Raw genomic sequence first — 19,171 nt, forward strand, 5'->3', positions numbered from 1 at the left:
TAGTGTACCAAATCATTACACCGAATTTTCTGTAATCTTCAAATGTGTGCAAATGTAGGCTTTTTTTTTAGGAATAATTGACGGCAGATTAATACCATAAAGAAATATCGGATCTAACAGACAGTAATAAAATAACTGTACTTAATGCATTAGCAACGAACAACAACTTATGAATTTTGACACACGCAAGCTTTATTCTGTGTCAAATCATAACCATATGATACACTATTTTGATCAGATATTGTTACCATAGAACAATACAACTTTTATTACTGTATAAATCTAATCAATTCCGAATTGAAGTATGAATTATAAATATTTCCTATCTTTTGTATAATTTTGTTGCTGTACTTCGTAAATTATTCAATGTCTTTTTTTATACAATGATCCTGTGAGACGAAGTCGAGAGTATAAAATGTGCAGCTATGTCGCTTCTCCGTGCATCTTTTATTGTATTACATGAAATGAGCAGGTGAAATCGTACTGACATTCTTTAAAAGAATTAATAGAAAATAAAGATTAATAAGTTAATTTATGAGCCTTCTGTTTATTATAGTATTTTTAGCTGACGCTTTTCATTTTGGTTGATAAACTTGAGTCATCAAGTTCGGTGACTTCGTATACTGTTTCACGATTCGGATCCCAAGATCGATTTGGATCGATCTCGTTATGTATTTTTACTTGTTTACCAGTTAATCGATATGGAATATATCCTGTGTATTTGTAATATTATTTGTGGTCAATGATCGAACTTCTAAATATTGATGGTTTTCACTTATATTGTCATCCTTTTGTTGATCTTGGTTGTAAATATGTCTCTTTTTGAATCTGGCATCTCGTAAGTTTCTAGTTTATCCGTCGAAGTGAAGCTATTATATCTGTGCTGTAACAATTTAATGTATATAAGAGAAATTACAAATGCAAAATATTTAACGGTACAGTTGAACAACACAATATTCTTAGTACATGTATATGAACATACTTAATAAAAGGAAGATAACACACAGATTGGTCGATTTTTGGTGTTCTAACGTCCCTCCCAAGTATAGATTTTTCTGCTATTTTGTGTCGGCCTGTTTTAACTACTGGTGGAATAGGCATTAGTGCCCGATTTTGATAGGAAAACTGACAATTCTATTCAGTTTAGATTGGAGTCGATTGCACCCGCACATGTAGGGTACAAACTCTCAACCTCAGTGTTGACTGGCTAGTGATGACAGTAGTAGAACTACTTAAACGACTTAGCCATCGAGGCCCCTTAGAACACACAGAAAAGACAAACTATTGGTTAACAGTTCGCGCCTTGCATGATTTAAAATATTGCTACAGTGATCACGACAACTTGTTCATGGACCCCTCTTTTTTAATATTCGAATGTCACTGATGAATCAAGTCTGAATAACGAAATTGTAACGCTTATTTATGTGATGAGTTTGTTTAAAATATGAATTAATTCTTCATGATTAAGGACTAAACATAATGTATATATTAAAACAATTTTTTTTCATATGAATTACACCGTTGGTTTTCCCGTTTAAAAGGTTTTACACTAGTCATTTTTATCTTGCTGTTCGTGTTTAAGACCCTACTTTGACCTATAATTGTTTACAAATCGTGACTTGGATTGAGAGTTGTCTCATTGACACTCATACCACATCTTATATATATTTAAATCAAAACATTATGATTTTTAATAATGTTTAGAGATTTAAGATATTTCAGTTGCTAGTATACCTGATATGTTGTGTTTTAGATTTGTTTTTTTTTGGTGCGAGGAGAGGAGGGATGGTATATTATAAGATAAGGAGACAACTATCAAACAGAGAACATATTGCGTGGATTTAAGGTGGTACCTAACGCTACACGGAGATAACTCTGTAAACTTCCTATAAAAAACGTGTATGGTGTAATGGTGTATGGCATATGGTGCAATGGTAGAAGGTGTATTGTGCTATGGTGTATGGTGTAAGGGGAATGATGTAATGGTGTATGAGGAATGGTGTGATTGTGTAACGTGTATATAAAGTGTGGTTATCAAAGTTTAAAACTATGCAAAATAATGATAAGAACTGAGTTTTAATTTTATACATTAATTTACAGTATTGTGATCAAAATTCGTTTTTTTAAATAAATAGATAACGTTGTAGTCACACGCTTTCTTTGAAATTAAATTGCATTATGGGTAATTTCGGATGGTGTAGATAGAATGTGTAAGGTGTATGGTATGGTGCACAGGTATAACGTGTATGGTGTAATTGCACAGGGTGTATGGTGTAATGGTGTATGGTGTTGATGGAAAGTTAACATCATCCAAGGACTGTATCAAAGCATATTTTTACATGAAACATTTGTATTGTATTGAACTTTTCAATGCACGGTTTCTCTCTACTTATAAAATCAACCTAAAAATGGCATCTTACAAAAAATAATAAATCCACAGTATTAACTAGTATGTCATTATATACTCATTTATCATTTGGTTTTTTTTTATGTTCGTAAACGGAAAATGAAATTCCCTGTTAGCTCTTTCTGTCTAATTGTAAACGTATCTTGATAACTTTTATCATGTTTTTGTCTTATAGTATCTTATTATTGTAAAATAGTTGTTACAAAGGTACGTACGAAGTTTAAAGATTGACTAATTACATCATTTACAAGAAAGAAACAACATATTTTATTTATGCATCCATCTATCATCACGTACGCACATTAGACAATGGATATTAAAGTTCTTATTGATTTACTTTCTCATTACGAATGCAAATGAAAATGATTTAACAAACGTATTAAGTTGGTATCAAACAGATGTTACAAAAGTGTCTGGGATATTTGAATATACACTACTTAAGTACACGGACGCAATAACCTATGGGTAAGTTATTCAACTTATGTGTACGCATCCGTTACAACGTACGTGCATCACTATCTCCAAATTTAGAAAATCTATATCTATAGTTTCATTCTTGTCTTGTTCTCTTATTTGATGGATCTATGATGAAAAGACTAGCATGTATAATACGCGTCAAATAATTTTCCTTTGTAAATAAATTTTTAATAAAAATCAAGGCAAAGAAAGACTGTTAAAAATATCCCATTTCAAAAAGAAAACTTAGATAATATGAAAATTACTTTGTACAGTAGAGGAACAGGACATAGATAATAAGACAGCGAGCATACACACATGGTTAACCTTAGGCATTCACAATTATTAGCTGTCCGATTATTTCTATTTCTTACCCGGAAGTGGAGTAAGAATAAGGCCAGTGATTCGACCATTGAAGTAAAAATAAAATTTGTATTAAACATATTGCTAATACATTGCAATGACATCGTTCATATGTTCAAAAGACAGAAGTCTGTCAAATATTAGTTTCTATATTTTACCATTTTGTCAAACAATATTGCCATGAAGGCTTCAAACGTCGTATATTTTATGCAAAGCATCAAGACCTGCAAAACGTATCTTATATCGATTTCATATCATGATTATTTATTTGAGAGTAAAATTAGATTAACCTTAGGTAAAAAGTTTAAGAAAACAGATTTTACAAACATGTCTAGGAAGTGTGAGTATTGACCAATAAGATCAAAGCTGTACCATTAAGCCTGTGTGTCTTTAATTAAATTATTTAATATTTTTGTTTATCATATATTTAGTAATAAATACAGAAATTTTGTATATCTAATAAAGGTTCATTACTCCAGTCTGTATCATCTACCCTGTATCGCATACCCCGTATCACATAGCAAAAACAGTATCGCATACCACGTATCGCACCCCTTTCGGAACATCTCGATATTGTTTCCGGAACTTCTCAGTTGTTATCCGCTTGAAATTTATGCAATTACTCATTTATTACCACAACTATTTCTAATAAATTTAAATGACCAAAGATTACATACATATAATTTATCCTGCAATTGGGTGCTTTATCATACGTCTGTGTATACTATACAGACATCGCTTTAAAGTTTGTTTCACCCACTGCCGGACTACTTTTGTGTATTGATGTTGACAAGTGTTGTATGAACCTGTGTGACCTCAAGATGTGTATTGCAGTCGTATTTCATTGACATATTGCTTGAGCTTATGCATACTATAGATTAATTACCGATGGATGTTTGTTTTCAAGCATTTCTTTAGAGCAATAAAAATTTAATACATGTTCTGCTGACAGACAAACATGAACAGCAGGATTAACTCCATATCATCGAGTTCAAAACTTGAAAAATGTCAGTGTACAAAATCAACCATGAAAAAATGTCAATTTCAGCATGTTCATACACTTTTCTTTTATATCGGACAATGTTTTGTTATTTATTTTCATTGTTGAAATTAGTTGTTATGTTACAATAAATAATTATTTACTTTGAGCTATGTATTATTGTTCATCTGAATGTGTGATTTTCATATTTCTACATGTTCTATGCGGGACTCGGATAATTTTAAATCGAAAATAAATGCAATGAGTTTTTCCTGTCTTTCAAAGCAAAACCAATATACAGAATATTTGTTTTTCATGTGTAATGAGACAAGCTAATTTATTTTTATCTAAATAGGGTCTAGAAAATTTATTTCTAAAATCTGTCACTCCAGACCCTCACCTCAGAATCAAATGATTGTTCCTTTACATATCATATGATTTGATTTTATCAAAATATATGAGAAACAGAACAATACATGGCAGAATCCGTATCGCATGCTGTATCACTACTCGAGCAATATCAGCCCTCGGGACCTTCGGCACTCGGGACTGATATTGATTTCTCGTGGGGATACAGCATGCGATACGGATTTTGCCATGTATTATTCTTTATATCATAATCTCTCTGTCATTTATATCAGACATGTGGATAAACTCATCAAAGTGTGTAATCTTTTACATTTTCAAGAATTCATAATGACAAGTTTTTAAGTTTTGATAAACTGAAAGTGACTTCCTTTCAAATCTATACATTTTCCGTGTATGTGATATAATATAGAACAACCCTGTATATATTAAAGCACACTGGTTCCCTTTCCTTGGACGTTTGATACTACACAACATGTATGTGTGATTTTAGTAAACGTTAAGATGTGTCCGGTTTTTATAGAATGTTGTCTCCCCTTTTGTAAGTTCGATTTTTGTTTTGTAAAACCCTAAATGTTTGTTATCATATTCAAACACAATATAAAAGTATGTATCAGCTAGTTAGACAAACAGCTGAACTGGTTGAAATTTTATTTCAAATAAGATTATGGAAACCTTATAACAGTATATATAAGTAAGATACATTTAAAAATGATACAATAATACACGTAATTACACTTGTTCATTGAGACAATATGTACAACACGACCAAAGAGTAACGCCTATTTATTGGTTTTTAAACGTCGGAGAAAATACCGCAACAAAGAAGAGGCTTCATCTTGCCCCTAAGCAAAAAAGTGTACAAGTTCAGCAAATATGGACATCATTCTACTCCGAAAAATATATATTAACCAAAATCAAAATAAGAAATGTTTCAATGTTAATACTACGAAATCGACAAAATGTTTTCATCTATGTTACTGAAAGCACATAATAAATATTTGCTTAAGAAATAGCAAAATACATTAAAATGCATGCCATTACCATGTATTTTTTTCAACTGAAGTAATATTTAGCTATAACTTTTGCGTTTATTATGGAAAACGATGGCAGTTAACTTAATATAATGAACACTTGTATTTTTTTGTCAAACTTACCGTTGATTTTTTTTTCAATTAATGTGAGGTCGAATTTCACACATGGCAAGATCGCTCGAATCCAATCTTAAATGAATATGATTGTCAACTTATCTAGACGCGTTGGTTCCTTCCGAAAAATCCACTGTTTGCCACCAATATTAACTGACCATCACGAAATAACACTATAGTTCTGACAATTGCGTTAAACACCAATCAATCAGAACATTTTTACAAATATGTGAAGTCAAAGTTAAATAACACGGAATTATTTTAATGAAGAGTTGTCTCATTGACAATCATACTATAGTTCCTTTTCTTGTAAGATAACTCAAACTGTATGATCTAATGTTTCCATTTCCGTTTCAAGATTTTATTATAATTTTGTTGCTTTACTATCTTTTCAATTAACTGTTAAACTGGCACATAATTTTAACTTCTAGTTTGGCTACTTGTGATGCACTAACACATGAATGATTGTTAACGACATAGAGAGTAGTGTTGCACTTGAGTGAAGATTGAATAAATTTCAAAACCGTTTTTAGCTCAACAACAAATAAGATTTCCATGGTCTGTTACATATAATTGTCTGATTGGTCATGATGTGAATTGTTAGATAATTTCCTAAATCAATACCTGATGTGGCAAATGATATTGAGTATATATACTGTTGTCAGTTGGTTATATGTACAACACAGTAACGTATTAAATTGAATCATTAAAAGCGTCAACGATGAAGTCAGTAATTCTCACCATAACCGTTCTTTTGGGATTGTTATTTGTTCCAGTCATTGAAAGTAAGTTTTTTATTTGTAAATCTAAAGAGTAGAAATACTTGGAAAGCATCATTGAAATCATATGCAATGTATCAAGCTTGCAATTGTTTCTTACAGATGGTCAACACGACCAAAAACACTTGAAGTATCTCGTATGCTTGTTAAAAACGAATTATATGAGAATACAAAATACAGTATAAAACACGGATTATAAGACGTATTAAGTAATATTTATATGATTGATTTACTTAACAGGATATACAAAAATATATAAATACTTATATGATTAATGATAATGATGACGCGCGTTTCTTCTACATAAGACTCGTCAGTAATGCTCGGATCAAAATATACTTCTTTTGCGATAATAGACCTGAAGTTTTATTATGGTTAGTACAGTATCTTAAGGTTAAGCGCTATTCAACCATTGATTGTAATTACCATTTGTTTTTCATATTGTACGACTTAAAACTAAAATATATCATTTATTCATTTTAAATTGCACTAATTATTATATTAAACTAAGCAAGCACGTTTTGATATTTGTTTTTGTAACTTTTCAAATAAAAACATCGATTTATGTTTTGACACCAGATCGTGAAATGAAAATTTCCACCCCTTTCAATTTTTGCTTCAATATACCATGCCATTTTTTGATACTATACTTTCTTTTAAATCTTTCATTGGAAAATAATGAACTATTTTCTGGCACCAGATCGTGATAAATATTTGCAAAATTTTCAATATTTGAATTTCAAGATTTCTAGAAAATTAATCATGTTAATGTTGAAGTTTGAATAAGCAATATGAATCCGGTCATAATATCAGTATTGTTTACATACTTAAACATGTTAAACTTATTTGTCGACATGGAAAAAAATCCCAGAATATCATGGCAAACGGGATTTACTTTCTTCGATAATTAGTAAAAAAAATAAATTATTAAGAAACTAAGATTTCAACTCCCTCAGGCAAAGTTGGCTTTAGAGGAATATGGCTATTTTTTTTAGGCATTTTGACATATATATATATATATATATATAGCTATTCAAAGGTTTCGGTGCTCATACATCTTCAGATTTCAAATGTTTGGCATTGAGCGTTCCTGATGAAGGTAAATCTAGAAAAGCGCTTCGGACGCAATAAATAATAAAACGTGTTGTTTCAATGTAATAAAGTAATCCATGTTGACTTTACTATTAAACATATTAAATTGAGAATGGAAAAATATTTTTTTTCTGTAGAGACAACAGCCATACCAAAATGTAGCCGAAGGCTTCAAGAGTGGCTTTAATACAGAAAATACCAAACATATCCTTTAGCTTATTTAAATGTGTATCGAATAAAGCCGCCAATTCATGTTGTTTAACAGAATCGAGTCGAACATTTTCATATTAAATGATCAAAATTATAGGAACGCTGTTTTATTATTTTCTGTGATTAAGATATAAAATATGTAGAAACTAAAGTTAATGATGATTCATCATGGAGGTACATTCTATATGAATGCACAAGTCATGATTAGAAATATTTTTATATCAAATATGAAACCAAATCAAATTTCACCGATCGTTTCTTTGATTTAAAGTATACAAAAATATAATGTGTTGATGTATATGATGTTCAACAGCAACATACTTGTTGATATATCATAGGGGGTCACCACGTGACGGTATTAAACCAATCACAATGAGATAATTTACCTGCGGTGCGATACTTGTTGAGATCTGCTCGGTCAGGTATGGTATTTTAGCACCATTGAGATATTTACGAATTTAACGACTATTCAATTGTGATTATACTGATTGTTAGATATTTACCCTCTGGTTCCTATTTTCTATTTTTCGAGAATAAAAAAATTGGAGTCCACATATGTGCAGTAATATGGGTTTAATATCCCGATAAACATGAGATAAACTTGGCTTTACCAATGTTTCCTATGAACACGTTTAGTTTGGCTGTTGTTCTCATTTAATTTGATGTTAACAAAAAAAAATGCATTACAAAGTACAACGTTGTTCCTTAATTGTACAACTTTTGTGTCCTAATTAGCCTCAAATTGATAAAATAAATAAGGTTTCTCCAGGTGATGACGTAAAAGGTTGCACTTTGTAAATACAGCTGTTTCTCAAACCACGCCTCTTTTGGGGAGATTTAGAATATTCATAGAAAATTAATTTTGTTTACATACTGGTTCCCAGTTATGCTTTCTATGTTTCATTTCATAGAGACATAACTTGGGAATGTTACCAGTAAATATACACGTGCGTATTGTTTACATTGAAATCTGTGGTAACCCTTCGTTCAAGGTAGTGTTAATTTAAACTCTGAAAAGTTCAGGGCATATAAACCTTAAAAATATGCCGCACAGCCCTATATTTTGACCTTTGAAAAAAATTGTAGAGCATTTGAACTTTCAATTCTAGGATAAGCTTTTTTTCAAAACTTCATAGTTTCCTAATAAGCTTCAAACTGATATTAATATTAATTCTTTCAGTGAAAAGCAAAAGATGTCACAAGAGACCAACTGTTGGTAAGTAATTAATATGTCTATCTTTTTTGGGTGTCCGTCCAATATGGAAAGAGGGGGGGGGTCGGAGGGGTCCTGAGCTCGAAATCCCAGGTTTAAAAGCATTTAATCCCGATGTCCCAAATTTAGATAAATTTAAATTCCGACATCCCGAAATTCGAAAAAAGAATTCACGGACCAAAAACGATCAATCCCGAAATCCCGGGCTAAAAAGCAGCCGACCCCGACGTCCTGGAAAAGGTCATGTTCCCTCTTAATATTGTTAATCAGCAAAATTATAAACAACTGGCATACAACTGTAAGCTTTATAATTAGTTAGCTATTACACAAGGTTTAACCCATCTTTTCGTTGCACAGTGCTGGTAACAAGTCAACTTTTTTTTCCATTGGTTGATTTAGTCAATCATGTAAATCGACCGTTTGATTTTGTTATGTTATGGTAGATTTCCTTCTTAATTAATTTACATTTATTTATTGGATACTTTTTCAAATTTGCAAAATGCTAAAAATTTCATAGAACATACATGTAATTAATTTATTTTATATTAGGAACGCATGTGATATAACACATACAAAGAGATTATGATACACTTCTTTCGAAAATATTTCCCTAACCGTTAGCTTTTCCAGCAATTTATATAAATAAATAAACTCATCAAAGATACCAGGATTAAATTTTGTATTTACGCCAGACGAGCGTTTCGTCTACAAAAGACTCATCAGTGAAGCTAGAATAAAAAAAAGTTTATGAAGTTAAAAAGCATTGAGGACCAAACATCCTAAAAGGTTTGTCAAATACAGCTCAGGAAAATTATTCCGGAGGTAGAAGGACATTGTATTTCAAAAATTCAAAACTTTTGTAAACAGTTAACACTTGATGATGACTATTTTAACGATAAAGCAAGTCAGCACAGATTTGCTGACTACTGGGCTGGTGTTACCGTTGGGGAATTAAAACTCCACCAGCAGTGACATCGACCGCGTGGTTGTAAATACACTCATCATTAATATAGGTATATAAACCCAAGGTAGTCAATAAAAACATAATCGTCAAGGTTGAGGTTTTCTTATCTCTCCTAAAATCTTTGTTACAGAGTGCAACCTAAATCAAAGAATGTAACCAAACAAAATAAATACTTTGGAATAGTGAACAAATTGAATTCTAAAGGTATACTCAGACTAAAAAGGGGGGGGGGGGGGGAAACGGGGTGAGGGGTAGTAATAATAAAAGATAAGTTCAAACTCTTAGAATTCAAGGCAAATCCATATTTAAAATATTATGAGTCTAGGATAAAAAAAAAATCATGATACGTAATAGTGTTAAGTTTTAGAAGCATATTTAATTTCAGTAGGAAACTGCATCGTCTATATTTACAAAAGTACAGTCTATACAAGTTCTTATCTTAAAAAGGCTTTATTATGTTTGCACTAAGCTTTAATTAGACATGTTAGATATTAACACATTTATGGATGTTCGCTTGTCATATTTTGGATTTTTTTGTCGGATTTTCGGAATCCACTGGTTTTATTCATTAAAATGCCTTAAACAATTTTTTCCATTTTCCCTTTTTTTAAATCTTTTACGTGAATATTGATAATCCATCTGAAAAAAGTCTTTTAATTAATTTTTAATAGTTGTTGACAGCTTAAGGTTGTCAATGATAAAATTACGAAAAATCAAGAGAAAACATTTTCCCGCTATCAAAATTTCAATTGCTTATATATCGAAAACAAGCACATTAGCCCATTTTTTGCTCTTTTGATTCCTTTATTAATCCCCTATCAATATAGACTAGTTTAATGAAAAGCTATGTATTTTGAAACTGATAAGCGAACTCCCTTAAATAACAAATACAAACACATTATCTCAATTCAATTTGTCATGGTTGTTAATAAAAGGTGTCTTGTTCCTAATCCCAAAAAGAGTTTGAGTTTATAAAATGGGCAAGGAATTGTAAAACAAACAGACCTTTGTTAACTGATTTGTAATTATATTTTGATATTGCTATAGTATATCAACTCATGATAGGCTGTGTACGCTAAATCCGGGGTTCGTTTGCATAAGACTCATAAATGACGCTTTAAAAAAAGGTGAAAAAGGTCAAATAAATTACAAAGTAGAAGAGCATCGTGTATTGAAAATTCGTTATATCTTATGAATATGATCTGTATGTTTTCCATACGATGTATTTTTATAAATATATTTGTAGTTGAATGTCCAGACCTATTAACCAGAACCTGTGGCAAGAACTCGAACATAACTGTTACCACGAAAAATAAATTAGTTGGTGACACGGAAATATTGGACTGTTCAACTGGCTATTCTTTAGTAGGGATTGCCAGTATAACTTGTTTAGAGTCTGGAGTATGGGGTCAGATTAGAGCTATATGTAATATTTGTGTTTTATTAGTTTACTTTTTTTTTTATTTTTAACCTAAATTTATGAGTTATTCTTTTCTCTATCTGCTTCAAACACTGATCCGGTGCAAGCTTCGATGAAAAGGATCTCAAATCGCTCCGTTTTACTCTCTGTTTAAAATAAATCTCCAAATTAGATCTGCTTTTGTGAAAGTTGTAAAAATGATCAGTATTTGGGTTAAGCACGTCGTTTACAATCAACATTAATGTACAGGTTGCTCGCCTGTCATGTTTTAGAATTTTCGTCAGATTTTTGGAATCTTCTGGTTATATCGATTTAATTGCCTTACATTTCTTTTTTCCCACAAACCCCCATTTTTCTTTTTATAAACATTTTACATGTATAATAACAAGCCATTTGGTAAAGTCTTATAAAATTCTTATCATTTTTTAAAAGGTTTTGAGAACTTCATTTTGAGAGTGATAATGCTATGAAGAGTATAGAGAGAAATTTTTTTTCGAAAAAAATTCAATGACATATATATTTAAACCAAGCACACGGACCTATGTTTTTTTCATGTCTTTGGTTCCTATATAAATCCTTTATTATTATATACTAGTGTAATGAAAGGCTTGATATTTTGAAACTGAGTAGAGAACTTCAGTAATGTTTTACTAAATAGTGTACGTAAGGATTGTTTAAATCAGTATTATTGTATTTATATTTTCATTTCAACATTAATATCAAGTATGAACACAAAACCTGATAAAATAGGGTTTACCCCTAACGACACTTTCTATTCTTGTTAAGAAATAAAAGCAAAACCAAATATTGTATTTGCAAAAAACAACAGGGTGAATCTGCATTTATATTTTGATATCTTAAATAGTAAGAAGTTTCGTCAGTACTATAAAATGTCATTTTGAAATTTCGCTATCATCTATCTTCAGGTGTTCCAGATGATCTCGAAGCTTATGTTCATGCTTTCAGGGGTTCGACATACACACTTGTTAAAACTCACAAGACTACTGTAGAGGCAAAGGTGAATCGATACACATATATATTATAATTCAAAACATTATACAGTAATATCGAAGATTTGTGAAAAAAAAACCTATTAATTAAATATATAAATGATTGATATATGCGTTTTTAATTGATATGTGTTTGTAATGTGTGCATATTTGTATTAAATTATTTTATAATTTTATCTTATTTCAAAGAAGTACTCTTAACATTTACTTTACGTTATGTATACGCTATCTTTTGAAGGTGGTTTACTGTCTTATCAAATAATGTTTTGCAGGAATATTGCCTTTCTATGTGTGGGACTCTGGTGGAAATAAACAACAAAGAAGAAAACCAGTTCATTTATTCAGTTATTCGTGAACTTGATTAGTACTTGTATTTTGTTAATTAATCTTAAAATAAGATATATGCCATAGTATTAAAAATCAATAACTTAATTAGACAAAACGTAAATCTTATTTTGACATGCAACTTATCAAAACGGCCATCACAAAAAACACCCCCATAAAATAGTAGAATTAAGGTTCTCAATTGTAAACTGTCTATTTTTTTTATAGGAAAATACCACCAGCGTCTGCATACGAAATATGTACTCAATTACTTCAATGTTTCGGAGCTTGTATTTCCTGTAAACATTTCTATACTAGAGACATTCTGATTACAAATTACCTTTTTTTATCGAGGGTGATAGAATGTCTGTATTTCACGAAAAACATGACAGATATCATATATATACCATGATCTTCTTACCCTTCCCTGTTTTTTTGTGAGGTTCCAATTTATCAGTATTAGGTTTTTTATTGTATGCTCTGTTTACAAATGATTGTCTTTAGATTGTGCTTTCTTGTTTTTTTTTGTCAAGTTGGTTGTGTCAGTGTATGATCGACCTTTTAGTTTGAATGTCCATATGCTATATGTGATTAACGTTAATTTTGAAAAAAAAGTTTTAGTATTGAATTTGCTCTGGTTTTAAATTTAATAAGTTTTCAGTATCTGTGTTGTTTCTACTGGAAATACTCTTTTCTTCTGTCATTTCAATACCCCACACGCGGTCAATGATTTAGTATTTAGATGATGCCAAAGCGTTCCATAATATTACTGTTCTTCGTTTAAACGTATCAACGTATGATAAATGAGTAGATTTTCGAGTGTCAATTGTAGAGCAGGAGCTCCCTACCCCTACGCAGCACTTTTGACTAAGGATGTTCCTGCTCTGTCTTTATCGTTCTATGTTGTGGTTTGCATCTGCGATCTGAGTTTGTGTCGATATCTATGCCATGTTAGTGTTTAAATGTTTGTTTTCGTAAGACTTAATACTACTTTGCTATATCCCGCCCCTCTTTAAAGTGGCAATCCTTTATAAAGAACATTGAAGATTGAAAATGCAATATCCTGGTTATTGTATCAAATGGAATATACATATATATTTATATATATATAAACAATTATATTGGAAACAACGTTTAAAATAATGATTGCGTTGGACAACTGCAATTGTTAAACTTGTGCATGTTAAACAAATATCGTTGTAGAAGGGTATAAAAACAGCACAAACAACATTTTCCTAAAAGACAAAAAGAGTGAAAATGTATATTTTAACAAAACGCATTTGACTAAAAGGTAGAACAACTGGTCCGATTACGCAGTTCAGTGACGGATCCAGAAATTTTCATAAGTGGGTCCCCATTGACTGCCTAAGAGGGGGCACTCTTCAGTCATGCTTCAGTGATTCCCTATATAATCAACCAAATTTTTCAGGAAAAAGGGGGACGGCTGAAACAAGTTAACAAATTAGCATTTAGGAAGCTGTTAAAAGATTGCAGGACCCCTTAACATAAAATTGTAGAAAGTTTGAGTTAGAGCCGATGTAGTTTTCTATAATTTTTCTATAATTTGTAATAACATGGATCTTTATATTAATTTTATATATATATACTTGATATGCAGGTGCTGTTTTAATATTTTTACAGAAAATGTGCACAATTGAAGCATGAGATCAATATTTGATGCATACTAAGCTGTATTTATGGACTAACTTGTTTTAAGTTGAACAGCTGAAAGTTTTGTTAACAAAGTCAACACTATTTAAAATATGTGTCTACTTTACTATTTTTATTTCAACTATTTGTTGTAGATTTGGTGAAATCTGCTTCTTTTAATATTGGATTAGAGTCAAGGAACGGCATTAACTATGAGTGGCAATCTAAAAATACGACAGAATCAAACATGTTTGACGACTGGGCAGATAGAGAGCCAAAAACCATTGAAGTAGACAGTTGTGGTTTTATTTATAACTTGAAGTGGTATGCCGCAAGAAGAGTGGCATGCGTAATTCAGCCTTATAGTTTTATATGTGAATCAAGGTAGGATATGTTATAATTTTTAATAGTTATATATAACTGATTTGTTTTTTTTTTCATTTTGTTTTATATAAGATATTTCTTTGTGTAAAATCTACTTAATCGAATTGCTTAAAACAAAACACAAATAAACAATACACAAGCAAGAACATAAATATGTTATTCTAGAACATGGTAAGCAAACGTATTTTGTCAATTGATCTTGAAATTAAATATATCCCATTGTATTGAAAATTCTATAACATCTATGAGATTAAAAGAAAAAAATACCATTCAACGTATACTATTTACACTTATGATGTGTATTACAAATAACATACTCAAAAGTGCTGGAATGTATTACAGAAAACAACTATTTCGCAAACTCAATTGTTAAAAATTACATTCAATGCCACTGCTAGTGGAGTTATTATTTTCCGAGGGTATCACCAGCCCAGTAGTCTTATTGTTATGCGTTTACTTTTCTACATTGGCTAGAGGTATAGGGGGAGGGTTGAGATCTCATAAACATGTTTTACCCCGCCGCAATTTTGCGCCTTTCCCAAGTCAGAAGCCTCTGGCTTTTGTTATTCTTGTATGATTTTTAATTTTAGTTTCTTGTGTATAATTCGGAGTTTAGTATGACGTCCATTATCACTGTACTAGTATACACATTTTTAAATAGCCAGCTGAAGGACACCTACGGGTGCGGGAGTTACTCGCTTCATTGAAGACCTATTGGTGGCCTTCGGCTGTTGTCTGCTCTATGGTCGGGTTGTTGTCGCTTTGACACATTCACCATTTCCTTTCTCAATTTCACTTCTGTGTTGACATCATTTATCATTGATATGGTCATAATTATAAAATAACTGTTAACAAAACTTTACATTATTAAAATACTAAGGATTTTCTACCTACAGAATATATTACTTTAGCTGTATTTGGCCACAATTTTAGGAACTGTTGGTCCTTAATGCTCTTTAACTTTGTACTTTATTTGGCCTTTTTAACTCTTTTTGTTTCCAGCGTCACATTTCATAGTGATGACCTTTTGGAGACGAATTGATTTATATACAGGTTGTCTTCACACGGACATATTTAAAGCATGAATCATTGGTTTTAATGAGACAAAAATATAATCATATACAGCAAAATTGAATACTGTGTGAAAATGATTACATATTGTATGATGTAGAATTATATAGATGAAATAAAATATACCTGGATTTTTGTTTTCTCGTTTCTATTTCATCGCTAAATGTGATACTGAAATAATGCCGGAAACCCTAAGTTACCATGGTAACTACCCTGGGCAAACAAAACGCGTTTGAAATCAAAATAAAAATGAGGACTCAAAGTGTCTTATAGTTAACAATTCATAACATTATCATACACATTTTTACATCTTCTTCGTATGACTACCCGACTATGTCTCTATCACATGCATTAATAGAGCATAGTCCAGTCATTTACCTGTAACTTTTCTTAAATTTCACTAATTGATTTTAATATATGAACACTATAGTACCCCTCCTTAAGATAACTCATATCTTATTTTCTACTTTGCAGATTTGACTAACCACCATGACGAGAATGACCAGACAAGGAGAACATACCGCCATAATAAAATCTCAAACAAAACTGTATAACTGTATAGTATTGTTTTTTGTCTTGCCCGTCTTCCTTCGAATATGTGCCAATTGATTTTGTAAGAATATTAGAATGATGAGGTGGAAAAGAGATGAAGGGATTGAATGTGTGATTTAATGAGAGAGAGGCGAGCGTGAGTCTAGTGGGGATCAAGGATTAGTGAGGGGACGGAACTTGGGGTCCAGAGTTGAGACAAAGGGAATGATTTTGTACATTAATCTTTGACATGCCGTTGGTTTGGACGATTGGAACTATTTGCGTTTATGATATCGGTATTTAATAGTTTGCAATATGTTACGTAATGTTCTCATTGTTAAATGTCGTAGGTGTGATGTAGATTGGCTTACATCGACGTCATTTATGTCTCCCGTAGATACATGTATTAATGTTATCTGTTATTATACCACATCTTCTTATGTTAATATTATTACTATATAACTTAGCAGTTTTCTTGGTCATGGAAAATATTTATCAAAGGTACCAGGATTATAATTTAATACGCCAGACGCGCGTTTCGTCTACACAAGACTCATCAGTCACGCTCAGATCAAAATAGTTATAAAGTCAAACAAGTTCAAAGTTAAAAAGTTAGGGACCCAAAATTTCAAAACGTTGAGCCAAATACGGCTAAGGTAATCTATGCCTGGGATAAGGGCTTCCTTAGTATTTCGAACAATTCATCTTTTTGTAAACAGGCAATTTATAAAATTGACCATATAATAGATATTCATGTCAACACCGAAGTGCTAACCACTGGGCTGGTGATACCAGCTTGGACGACACGTCCACCATCATCGACCAATTGGTGTAAATAGTTAAAAAATGTACCAGGCTTATAAATCAATAAGCCAGACGCGCGTTTTGTCTAAATACGAATCATCAGAGACGCTCAGATCAAAGTAGTTTTAAAGTCAATCAAGTTCAAAGTTGGAGAACATTAATGACAAAAGATCCAAAAAGTTGTAGCAAATACGGCTAATGTAATCTATGCCTGGAATAAGAAAATCCTATTGAATAAAACTAAAGTGTTGAATATTTGTCAGCATTATTCACATGTATCTGATACAACTGTATACTTTGATTGTCAGAACATTATACTACAAACATTGACATTAAGCTGTGGTTATTGTTTTCCCAGATGTAAGCAACCGCAGTTCCTGTTTATTGCCTCAAGGTCGCTTAAATTTGTGGATTGCAGTATTGATATTTGAGGGGTTGGGTCGATTTTATATTTTGGATTTGTTTGTATAAAAATCCACACGTTTCGGAGTTTTTAATGTTAAGGCTTGAAATATCGTAACGACATGTATGCGTAGTCTTATAAACAATAAAACTTCTATTTCATCGCAGTCTCAATTCATGTGATTTTGATTCGATGAAATAACGTAGACACACACTACAATTTGTTTTGTGTCTGGAAAGGCCCTATCTTGTGCTAGACCAGTTAGGTCGAAAACATGCTTTGATTGATTAGACTCGACCTAAACCCGACAGTACTTAACTTTCTGACTTTGGTTTTTTGGATTTTACGAAACTCACAGCTTGTAATATTCAGTACTCGATAATCTTGGTATAGTTTGACATGGTCTCGACAAATGCTTGACCAGTCTTGACCTTAACATAAGTGTAGACTGGTCTGAGTCAGCCTAAATTACATATTGATTTTAGAAAATGCCAGGTTATTTCGTAGTTTGATTGATTTCTCTCAAATAAGGAATGCCACAGAAATAAACAACTAAAGGTCACCGTACGACCTTCAACAATGAGCAAACATATTCATCAAACTCTACAGCTATGTTTACTTTGATTTTCAAGTTGTTTTCTAGTTCAATTTATTACTTTCAAATTTAAGGATGTGATTTTCTAGGTTAAAAAAGCTAGAACCTACAGTTCGGAGTAATCTCAGATATTTACCTTGTTTATAACTATTACAAATAAACTTGGATTTTTGTAAAACTTTTTAAATATCTCAAGTATACATTGATCCTAGAGAATGGCGGGTTATTTAGTCGTTTGGTGTATTGCTGTCTTATTTAGGGATTTAATTAATATTTTAACAAATCATTCGGTAAAATAATATATAATGGACATAGCTCTATACGCTTTATAGTTTTATGAAAATCCATGTTGATTGTGAATAGTTTACAAAAATTATAAAGGTTACTATCTGAATAAAACCCGGTGACACTGACAAAAAAGATCGATCTTTATTAAGATCGATTTTTGGTCCAGTGTAAACGGGTAAGATCGATCTTCAATCGGACTTAAAAAGTCTACCTCCAGAGGTGGGTTTAAAAAGAACGATCTTATTTGAATCGATCTGTTTTGGTGTAAACGCTTATATCGATCGCGATCGATCTTTTTGCAGATGAATGCTATATTCATATAAAAAAATTGAGGTCAGACCGGTTCTTTTTACGTTGTAGTGTAAACGGACTGGATTTAATATGCATAAGCAAGATCCATCGAGATCGATCTTGCTTATGCAATGTAACGCGAACTGGTCTTTTTGAGAACGATTCAAATACAGATCGATTCATTTCCGTTGCCAGTGTAAACGGGGTCTTATTCCGAACTTAATAAAGATATTTGGAGTTCTTTATTATCTTGATCTTATTTTATCTCTAAAAAAAAACAGTATCGAAATAAATTTGACGCCCAACTTTGATAACTGATATAATTGATGTTAATAATGTCGAAAGAAGATTAATAGAAGATTTTTAAACCACGTGGAAGAACCAGCTATATTACGTTGTTTGTGGAGACACTCATGTAGGTGT

At 31.6% G+C, this 19,171-nt stretch overlaps 1 protein-coding gene across 3 annotated transcripts; it reads left to right on the top strand.

Moving 5' to 3' along the window:
- The first annotated feature begins 6,411 nt into the window (after window positions 1-6,411).
- Window positions 6,412-16,387, top strand: LOC143051019 (uncharacterized). Of its 3 annotated transcripts, none has more exons than XR_012970542.1 (5): window positions 6,412-6,504; window positions 8,981-9,016; window positions 11,224-12,415; window positions 14,537-14,765; window positions 16,311-16,387. XR_012970542.1 is itself a non-coding variant. In XM_076224093.1 (5 exons), the coding sequence occupies exons 1-5, from the start codon at window positions 6,441-6,443 to the stop codon at window positions 16,318-16,320; spliced, it is 519 nt and encodes a 172-aa protein (XP_076080208.1). In that variant the 5' UTR covers window positions 6,418-6,440; the 3' UTR covers window positions 16,321-16,387. The 3 variants fall into 3 exon arrangements, 2 of the variants coding, with proteins under 2 accessions (XP_076080208.1, XP_076080209.1); XM_076224093.1 differs by having other exon boundaries at window positions 6,418-6,504; window positions 11,224-11,403; XM_076224094.1 differs by lacking the exon at window positions 11,224-12,415 and having other exon boundaries at window positions 6,418-6,504.
- The last annotated feature ends 2,784 nt before the right edge of the window (window positions 16,388-19,171 follow it).

Source organism: Mytilus galloprovincialis, chromosome 11 (genome assembly GCF_965363235.1).
Source record: "Mytilus galloprovincialis chromosome 11, xbMytGall1.hap1.1, whole genome shotgun sequence".
Taxonomy (NCBI): Eukaryota; Metazoa; Mollusca; class Bivalvia; order Mytilida; family Mytilidae; genus Mytilus; species Mytilus galloprovincialis.